At 40.1% G+C, this 10,237-nt stretch overlaps 1 protein-coding gene across 2 annotated transcripts; it reads left to right on the top strand.

The window, feature by feature from the left end:
* Nucleotides 1–1,466: 1,466 nt before the first annotated feature.
* On the top strand, nucleotides 1,467–9,534 carry LOC109780550 (uncharacterized). Of its 2 annotated transcripts, none has more exons than XM_020339136.4 (14): nucleotides 1,467–1,652; nucleotides 1,742–1,843; nucleotides 1,945–1,977; nucleotides 2,060–2,127; nucleotides 2,524–2,621; nucleotides 2,802–2,853; nucleotides 4,955–5,080; nucleotides 5,648–5,758; nucleotides 6,592–6,790; nucleotides 7,323–7,747; nucleotides 7,960–8,069; nucleotides 8,242–8,300; nucleotides 8,434–8,621; nucleotides 9,099–9,534. In XM_020339136.4, the coding sequence occupies exons 1-14, from the start codon at nucleotides 1,583–1,585 to the stop codon at nucleotides 9,285–9,287; spliced, it is 1,830 nt and encodes a 609-aa protein (XP_020194725.1). In that variant the 5' UTR covers nucleotides 1,467–1,582; the 3' UTR covers nucleotides 9,288–9,534. The 2 variants fall into 2 exon arrangements, with proteins under 2 accessions (XP_020194725.1, XP_020194726.1); XM_020339137.4 differs by having other exon boundaries at nucleotides 1,468–1,652; nucleotides 4,988–5,080.
* The last annotated feature ends 703 nt before the right edge of the window (nucleotides 9,535–10,237 follow it).

The raw sequence follows: 10,237 nt of genomic DNA, 5'->3' as shown, positions 1-10,237 counted from the left end.
CTATGTTGAAGCCACCGAACACCACTATTCAAACAGTCCTGGATCTTATTGATCCAGACAATTGGTCATGGCGGAAGAGCTAGTACGATCAATGTTCATTACCTTAGATGTAGAGGCGATCCTTAATATACCTATCAGGCAAGGGGTGGTGGTGATTTCTATGCCCGGGCCTTTGAGAGATCAGGCAACTACACTGTTAAATCAGCGTACCGTGCTCTAGTGACTCAGAACGAGCGTCATGCTCTAGAAGAAGGGACGGTTACCGGCACCTCAGGAGATGAACAACAGATGTGGAATGCATTATGGAAACACAAAGTTATCCCAAAACTAATTCATGCGTTTTGGTGGAGAGTACTACAATGGATCCTTCCTGATGATTGCACTCTAAAACACCGTCATATCGCAGCCGTTGACAGATTCAAAGTCTGCTTGGCAAGGGAGGAAGATCTCATGCACGCCCTCATCCATTGCTCTCATGCACAACACTTATGGGAGGAAGCTTGTGCATGGTTCGACATCAGGCTCCCTCGTCTACACCCGGAGTCTTGGGCCTGGGATACCTTATGTGACTCACGCTTTGTGAAGATGATCGAGCAAAGATAATTACCATTACGTGGACGATCTGGCATTCTCGCAACCGCATTAAGCATGGAGAAGAAGGGAGAGACCCGACAACGGCTATCAGAGCTACTAAGGAGGCGCTCGCCCTCCTTGAACTTCCTCGGAGTCTTCCCATTGTTTTGTCTGGGCATGGATGATGACCACCGGATCTAGGGCTGATCAAGATCACGACGGACGGGGCACTCAACTTTGCCGATGGAAAGGGGGGTGCGGGTGGCGTAGCACGTACCTCTTTGGCACTTTTGGGAGCCTAGAGCAAACCATACGTGGGTAATTCACACCCACTGATTGTTGAAGCTTTGTCGATGCGAGAGGGAGTTCGTTTGGCACAACTACGAGGTGACTCGCATGTGTTAATGGAAGGTGGACTGCCTGGAGTTGGTGACACAAATCAATGATGACCCCTCTTAATAGTGTGGTTTCTTCTACGACTCAAATCGAACCAAAACGAAAACCTTCGAGTTGCCGGTAAACCACACATTTGATCTTTTTGAATTGGGAGGTCACACAACTCCATAATAAACTTCATGGAACCAATATCATGAGATAAACTTTAGCAACCGATATTAGTTCCTCTAACCACATCAAACCAAAAAATAATTAAGTGCCACATGCATTTTCATCTGTGCAAAGCGTGCTTACACTTTTAATGTGACCGAAAACTGGCTTGACGAAAGTCCCGGTTTCCTGGTGACCAGCCTTCTGGCTAACTGTCCGTGGAACACTTTTTGAATAAAACTCTCTGAATTGAAAAAAAAACCTAAGCCGCATATTTCGGCCTTTGACTATCGTCTCCTCTTTTCGTTCCCGCGCGGAAATCCCCGCCCAAACTCCAAATCACACCCCCCCCACCCCGCCCAAACTCCTCTTTTCGCATCCCAATCAGCCATAGCTGCATCAGAGTCGAGGCTTCGAGTCCCTGCTGAATATCCGCGAACCATCCGAGCAAGTGGATCACCAGATGGGAAGACCGCGGAAGACGAAGGCGAAGGCCGGCGGCGCCGAGGCCTCGTCCCCCGCCCTCTCCATCGGTACGCGGAACCCTACCCCCGACGCGTCGATTCCCCAACCAGGCGGTAGATTGTGCCTTACCCACAAGGCGAAACCACCCATTTTGCAGGCAACTGCAAGGTGGAGATCCACGGGAGCGGCCTAAGGTGCGTGTCCACGGAGCAGAATCTCACCATTTCGGGAACCAGGGGCGCGAAGATCTTGATCACTGGTACGGCGCGAGGAATACCGTGCTCCCCGCATTTTCTTTCTTCTGCTTTTGTCCTAGATGCTGTTCTTGATACTACAGCTTTCTCAATGATCCTTGTGCAGTCGATGGAGCCAGGAGTTCTTCGGATGGGACTGGTTAGTGGAGAAGAACAGTAGGGAAGTCCAATCAGTGGTGGCTCTGTTAATTGCTCTGATGTAGTATTTGTATCGTCTGTAGGTGAGGGTTCTGATTTCATCCTTCTGAACCCCAATGAGGCGGATAGCCTAAATAAATCTTTGCTCCAGGTAACCTAACATTTATAACTTTTTGTATTTAGCTTTCTGTTGCATCAGGGACAAACAAGTGCTATCTTGTCTGAGTTTTACTTTCTGATACTATGAAGTGCTTGATTGTAGACTACACGTTTTACAACGATTTTCTCAAAACACATAAATTGAAGGATTACATGGATGCATATTGGCTATACACACTGGTACAATTAGACAGGAAGTTAACTTAAATATAGCTGTAGTAAAAATACTAATTGAATTGTGATTACTGTGGCATTAGGTTTCTCAAAGCTATAGAGTTCAGTTTTTAATTGGCTGATATAATACTGCAGGGATAATATTTAATGCCAAAGCATTAATGATTGTACCCAAAATATTGTGGTAACGTGTATTTTGCTCTTAATTGTTTAGGAAGTTCTGAGGCTTTATAAGAAGGAACTTCCAACTATGGACTATGCTGCTGACACTGGGAGAAAATCAGGATTTCTTGAAAAATGCATAATGAATGGGTAAAAATCTTCTTCTATTTAATTGATGGCACCAGTGAAATTCTTGCCGGAGTTTTTGCTTTGACATTATTCTATTTTGTTTGTTTGTAAGAACACAGAGAGTAAATATTATTACCATGCTATTGTTCGGAAGGGTAGAAAAGAGTTAACATTATGGTTTCATGTTTGTTTCTTCCCCAGGAAGTACAAGACACTAATTCTGAGGCCTAGTTCACTTGATGGGCCTGAAGAGGTAAGCATTAAGCATCATTAGTACCTTACCCACGCATCGCCCTATTTGACCACATAATGCATAAATACTACTCTAGATTCATTTATCTGCCCACTTGCTTTACGTTCCAAGTAAATTACACAAATATTTTGCCGATACAAAGTATGCCAAATATAAAAAGGATAGAGATGATTTGAAGACTTCTCTACATCACATAAGCATCCCCAAAAGGGAACAGATGAGATTGCAGAGATGTGTTCGATTTCACTGATGTACTATAGTGCTTAAATGATTTGAAGACTTGTACGTCTACATAAGCACCCCCAGAAGGAAACTTATGGAATTTATATGTATAATGGAGTTGTCTTATTATTGCCCACCTGATAGTGATAGTATTTGTAGTATTTTTATAGTTTGTTAATAGATTAATCAATCTGATTAATTTGCACCTATAAACCCACCATGACCAATGGTAAAGATAATTTTGTCAATGTGAATGAAAGCTGTGTATTTGTCGTTTATCATCTCACTTATTTGCTTTTTCACCCAAACATAAAATCTCCCTCCATCCTTTCTTTGCTTTGGTTCTCTCACCGCTTCTCAACCATCTGCCTCTGATTAGACTGCTTGAACGGTATATCTTGTCGATGGTTGCCACTTCGATGTTATTGTTAAGCTTCATGCACTAGCCAAGCGACCAAAAGTCCGAACCAATGGAAAGGGCTAGGCAATCCACATATACACTTCAACAGTTTATGATACATGCAGCTTATGCGATCTTTACTGCGATGCTATGATACATGTAGCTTATGCAATCTTTGCGATGCTATGATACATGTAGCTTATGCGATCGCCACTGCGATGTTATAATTTAACTATGCTTCTGGGGTAAGTTTTGTGAACTGGTGGCAGCAGGCCATCCACTCTCCCTCTGCGGTCGCAAAGAAGGGCACTTCTTTGGTGACTATGCTTGCGGCTTGGTGGATTTGGAAGCAGCACAATCCGGTCGCCTTCTATGGTATGCAGCCCAACAATGCCACCTGCTTGACACAATAAAGGCCTAGCCTGGTTCTGGGCAAAAGCAGAGGTGGTGGGCTTTGTGGCGCTACTTCTGGTGGTGCCTAGCTCTTAGGGGTGCAGTGTTGTAAATAATTCTGGGTGTGGCCCTTTCTGGGCTTGTAAATAAGTCTTTCTATCAACACAATGAGGCACAACACTTTTATTTTCTCAAAAAAAATCTATAACTTATTTTTATATGGACACATTTTGTACACTTCTTATGTATAGTTATAGATAAGATTATCACTTAGATTATACATTTCTTTTATGGACTTCTAAATCTCAACAATTATAGCTAGGATCCACCATAACCAACCGCTAGATAGTGGCTCTTGATATTCACATATTATCAACTCACAGTTTTCTACATTCTCAACAGTTATACTACGCGGCCACCACACATGTTAGGCATATTTTACTAAACACATCAATTTGTGGGAGTTTTTAAAAAAACTCTGTGATAATCGTAGTTTTTGTGAGAGCACAATTTATCAAATGTCAAATTTGAAATCACTATTACATCTAGCTTGCTGGATTAACTGAAACATAAAACGTATTTTTCTTAGTTGAAACAGAGATGCAACTTACCACTTTCAGGACCCAGATAGAACTATAGAGCGAGAAAGCAAGAATAGGCTCATTGGCTTGCTAATTTCATCCATGATATCACCCCCCTGGTGCTAACGCAGATAGTTGATTTATTATTAAATCTCAAATTTATAACTAGGCCTTGGTAATGTTGAATGGAGCATATATTTTTGTCTATGTGGACGAAGTTGATCGTTTTTCTATTGTTTTTGTAATACATAGATTAAATTATCTCAGAAAATGTGTGTGACTAGTGAGCTCTGCTAGTGGCTAGTGAAAACAGATAAATAACCTCGAACAACTGTAAGTACAGTGAAGTTGACCTACTGTGAACTTCTCTATTTATCTATGTTAAAGTAGAACAACAATGTAAGAGCAGGTAATCTAGTATTCATGGATAATCGAATGGTAATGTAGTATTTATGGATAATCAAAGTGTTACTCCTTGCTTTTTACAACTGAACTACCATGCCAGGTTTGGATAAAGTTAAAATCTTCTGTCACACAGATCATAGCTGCTGTATCATATCAGATAGTGCCAGCTGACACACAATATGCTGAAATACCCCTGGCAGCCGTGACATCGCCTTTTCAACGTGTGGTATGCCCTTCATAAACCCTCTTAAACTTCAGAACTACCATCCCTTTTGCAAGATCTATTCCGATTTCATGTTACTAAAATTGAATACTTCTGCATGCCTTGTTGGTAATTTCTCCCTTACTGGTTATTTATACTACATACCATATATGGACTCTCATCATAAGTTCTTTATATCCTACAAAAAATCATATGGTATTTACAATTCATCTAATGTAACACACCTTGCCCCTTTTTTGATGGGAACACACCTTACCCTAGCTATCCTTGGATTATGAGGGAAGTAGTATATTACTAAAAGGTAGACAAGTCGCTAAAAAAACTACTTCCTGGACTACAATTAGACCTCTTATGGCATGCAAAGCATTCAGTTATATTTGCTTGACATTCTCAGTCTAAATTAAAAAGACAGTGCAGACTAATAATGAACACATTTCACTTATTTTATGTTTTTCTTAGTAAATACCATTTCTGCACTCTAAAGTACACATGGTGAATGAAATGTACACAATAGTCTACTTTTTCTCTAAAAGGTTCATAGTTAATGTAGTTGTTTTAATATTATCCCAGGGTTTTGGTCATCTGTTGTATAAGGAACTTAGCCAGCGTCTTCACAATGTTGGTGTTACCAATATATTCTGTTGGGCAGATAAGGTCTCTGAAGGATTTTGGCTTAAACAGGCAAGTGGAAATGGGAATTTGATATCTCTATCTGTTTCAGTTTTCTTTTTGTATAATAAATATATCCTAATACAGAGCTTGGCAAATGCTAAATAGTTTGGTAATCTCGTGCTTGCATTGCTGGCAAGAGAAACATTCAGCAAATAGAAATGAAGAAAACATGCTTGACTTGTTATACTTTTGTATTTTGACAGTCCGTAGTATCTGCACTCTTATGCTTCTAATAGGAGTTCTTATATAATTGTTCAATGCCATTAGCAACACTTAGGGGGTGTTTGGTTGGGATTCCTGCCAGCTTCCGGCTTCGATAAGGCCGGAAGCCACAGCTGCAGCCGGAAGCCCCTAAATAACAGCTTCTGGCTTCGAACCCGGAAGCCGGAAGCTGGCAGGAATCCCAACCAAACAACCCCTTAGCTACTTATAAGTATACCTGATCATGGGTGTCCCATCTTGGTTTTTGGCCCGAAACTCCAAGAGGAGTAGTTGATGGGAAAATAATCACTATTTTATTCCGAAAGTGATTTAAATGATGTATTATCCACAAAGGTTAGCATTTACGCGTGCTGGCAATTTTGGGTTGGGCTTTTTGAATCCCAGACCAAAGGCCTGCCAGGCTCAGGTTTTGAACAGGCCTACTTGTAAAGCAACCAGATGAATTTAAGTTCAGAGTAAATGAACTTCCTTTGCTCATTTAAGTCATTGTTCTGTTAGTGAGTTTTTTTATACAAAATATCCTCCTATTTTGTATCCTACTTTAATAACATGGTTATCCAGTAAGAATTGCAAGGTTATGCTAATGATATGACTGGTCTGTTCTACTGAGTGCATCACAGGGTTTTGTGTCTGTTGGAGAGGTGGATACTAAAGGTAAGATTCGCAGAATTCCAGTAAGGGCTGATATCAAGAGAGCATTATGCTTTCCAGGCAGTTCAACACTTATGGTTACACATATTAAGAAGGATTTGCCAACTATGTCCAAAAATTCACTGGCAGAATTGCAAACTTCTCAGCTCCATGCCGTGGTACCAGATAGTAAGTCTTCATGAAGTCATAATTATGTAAATTTTCTTGTTCAGATACCTTAGAGCACTAATTCCAGTAGAATTGGTCATCACTTTATATCCAAGTTGGGCAATTAAGAACTCCATTTTTTTTATAAATTAGGAGGAACCATGATACATAGTCTGGCCATACAGGAGCCATGATAGACAGAATCTGGCCATAGAGAAGCGGCATGCCAATATATATCCAATGCAATGGTTCATTTATTTGCTCAAAGGGAATCTTTTATTGTGCAGATTGCAGTGTGTTAGTTTTGTGAATCAACAATGGAAGTTGTGCAAAGAGTGAAAAGCTGAAATTTTGAGCATATATTATGCTACAACTATTATTCATACATTGCAATAGTACTTGACAAGTCTGTAACTTATTGGTTTATCAAGTTTGATTTCATTCAAACCTTAGGAACAAGGACAATACACCTGGCTAAATCCTATAAGCATTGGTGCATATGCAGAAAATTCTGTGACATGCCTAATACTGGTCTTCTGTGATATTTTTTCAGGCATCTCTCCTGGTGATATGAATACTGTAGTTCCCTCCTGTGAAAAGTTGTCTCCCCAGACCACTGGATGCCACAAAGTCAGCAAGACTGCAAAAGTAGTAAGAAATGAAGCTTCTGCTGGTAGTGAAGGATGCTCATTATCTGATCAACAACCAAAGAAACGGACATATGAATCCTCATCGTCTTCACTGAAGTCAAAAAGAGTAAGATGCAGCGGTCACACTGACCATACACAAGACATGAGACAGAATGATATCTGTGACAAATCTCTGACCATAAATAGCACACCTTTGACTCCTAGTATGGTAGTCCACGTTGACAACAAAATATCAGGAGATGCTAAGGCCACTACCTGTTCCAATGGAAGGCCTTCAGTTATGCTCATGAATATTGCAGATGAAACAAAGAAGACGCGGCTTACAGAGGTAATTTCTACATAAACCTTACTTTTGAGGAAATGTGAGCGGCATTTCCAAAATAAAGCAATGTATGAGTATGTGCTTACTAAACTGTCACTGGTGCACTGATGAAAACTGCAACCTATTTTTCTTTTAGAAAAAAGTTCATACTCTGTTTTTGCACTAATTTAGTTATTTGTCTTGCTTCTAACTATGTTGGATTTTAAATTATGGTTCAGGTAGTTGAAACGCTTGGGGGAGTTGTTACGTGCGAAGGAAGTTCATGCACACATGTCGTTACTGGAAAAGCTCGAAGGACTATGAACTTTTGTATTGCTTTGAGCTCTGGGTTAGTTTTCATCTACATTTTCCTTACACAACCCAGTTCATCACGTTTCAAACTATAATACAATTTCCATTCCATGTTTTACACTGAATTACATTTCACATATAGTTGTTGAAGCATAGTGCTCACCGTGGAGAAATAGTTTTCAGTTGACTGGGCCATATACTGATTGCAGGGCTTGGATAGTTTCTCCAAACTGGCTGAAACAGAGCTTCAAACAAGGGAAATTTGTAGGTGAGTCGAAACTTGAGATGGCTAGGTAACCAATTTTGCCATGTGTTTCTGTGCAATGGAAGAAATTAAATGTGTGAGCAAAAGAAACAACTTATGCTGTTTTCTTACGTTGCACTTTTCTGTTGTTTTGTAGGTGAAGCAGAACATGTTCTGGATGATGAAGAATATAAGATGAAGTACAAGTCTGAAATGAGAGATGCGGTTATGAGGGCTAAAGAGAGGCCTTGCTTGTTATTTTCTGGCTACACTTTCTGTTTGACCAAGCACATCGAACCCTCTCCTGGTGTCCTCTCTCCAGTTATCAAATCCTCTGGTGGCAAGGTAACTAAAGATCACCCTGCCATGTGAAACTCATGTATGGCCAAACTTCCTGAACATGTTACAGATTTAGCAGAACTTATCCAATTACCATCCGACGAAACATTCTAGAACCTGGAGGTCCTATTTCTGTGAAATATTTAAGGGCATTGCAATTTCTACGCTCTATTATGTGAGGCATGAAGTTCTGCTGCAGCATCTTTAAATAACACATGTCACCATTGAAGTTCAAGTGCAAACTTGCTGCTAGACATGTGGTTTTATTTATGGAAAATGTTTTAAAATGATTTGCTTACATACAGATGACACTTAAACTGCAAGTATTGATTAGATAGCATTACTATAAGCTCCCGGGAATAATTTTGGTTCAATTCCAAATTCTGCACGAGTCCATCATTTGGAATGTTTCTATTGTTAGTTCCTAAGAGAACATAATTACACAAGCTGTTCTAAGTCTATTCACATGTATTTACTTTGCAGATCATCAGTAAGCTCGATGAGATAGATGAGCCCTCAAAGACAATTTTCTTGGCATGTGAAGAAGGTATGGAGCTTGCAATGGATGCAGCAAAAAGAGGCATAAAGACATTCAGCAGTGAGTGGCTCATGACCTGTGTCATGAGGCAAGAGGTTGACCTTGACGCACCCCCGTTTGCAGAATCTCTCTGATGTGCCTCAACTTCATAGTTTAGTGGCCGAACTTATACTCACTTTTGCTAAGTTATCTCCTTCGTTGGCTATTGTATATTTGGTGTCTCAAAGCTTTATGGCATTTGTGTACATATGCCTGTCGTGTGACCGCATGTAGAAACTATCAAACCGGTCAACTTTCTGCATTGTGGCCTTGCTTAGATTTATTTTGTTATCTGCTACGCAAAATTAGTCGGTGAATAAAGTACAACTTTGTTTGAAAAAATAGATTATAATCTAACTACAAAACACAGCAGATTTTGAGTGGCTAAATTGGTTGCTATGTTTAGCAAATGACTAACTAAAAAATGATCTTTTTTTAGATTGCATGTAGGATATGAATCCATAGTCTGATCCTCCCATAGGATCGAACTAACATGTCAATATAAATTTGTACCACCACAACACTATTAAACTTCATCACATGAAAGATCAATTGTGTGCTGCCCCAACATTACTCTTAAGTAGTTTCAGTGTAACATGCCAAAAAAAATTCTATTCACTTTATTCTCCTACCATGTAACAGGTTATGGAATTTTAAACATACACTACACATATTGATTCATACAACGATTACTTGAAGTAGCTGTGAAAGTCTAAAAGCCCAAACTGTGTGCGTTGGAATGAGGGCATACATATTCTAATGGTTCAACACCCATGATGTCCAACATAAATCTTATACCCATAATATTCTAGATTTTGATACGATTTGCATATGGGTAGGAAAGACAAGAAAAGTTTTGATTTATGTTAGGTTTTAGTCACAACGTATTAAGTTTGACTTTAGTGGGCAATAACCATGATGAGCAATGTCGGTGAGCGGGCATGCCTCGACTACCTAGCGACCGCCTGCAGTTATAATATATGGTCGTGGTGGGGATAGCCGACCTTAGTGCGAGAAGATGGAGAAAACCCGCAATTTTTAAATC

Source organism: Aegilops tauschii, chromosome 1 (genome assembly GCF_002575655.3).
Source record: "Aegilops tauschii subsp. strangulata cultivar AL8/78 chromosome 1, Aet v6.0, whole genome shotgun sequence".
In the NCBI taxonomy this organism is placed as follows: domain Eukaryota; kingdom Viridiplantae; phylum Streptophyta; class Magnoliopsida; order Poales; family Poaceae; genus Aegilops; species Aegilops tauschii.
Note: the sequence above shows the minus strand (reverse complement) of the source record. Positions and strands in the feature narration are given on the sequence as shown.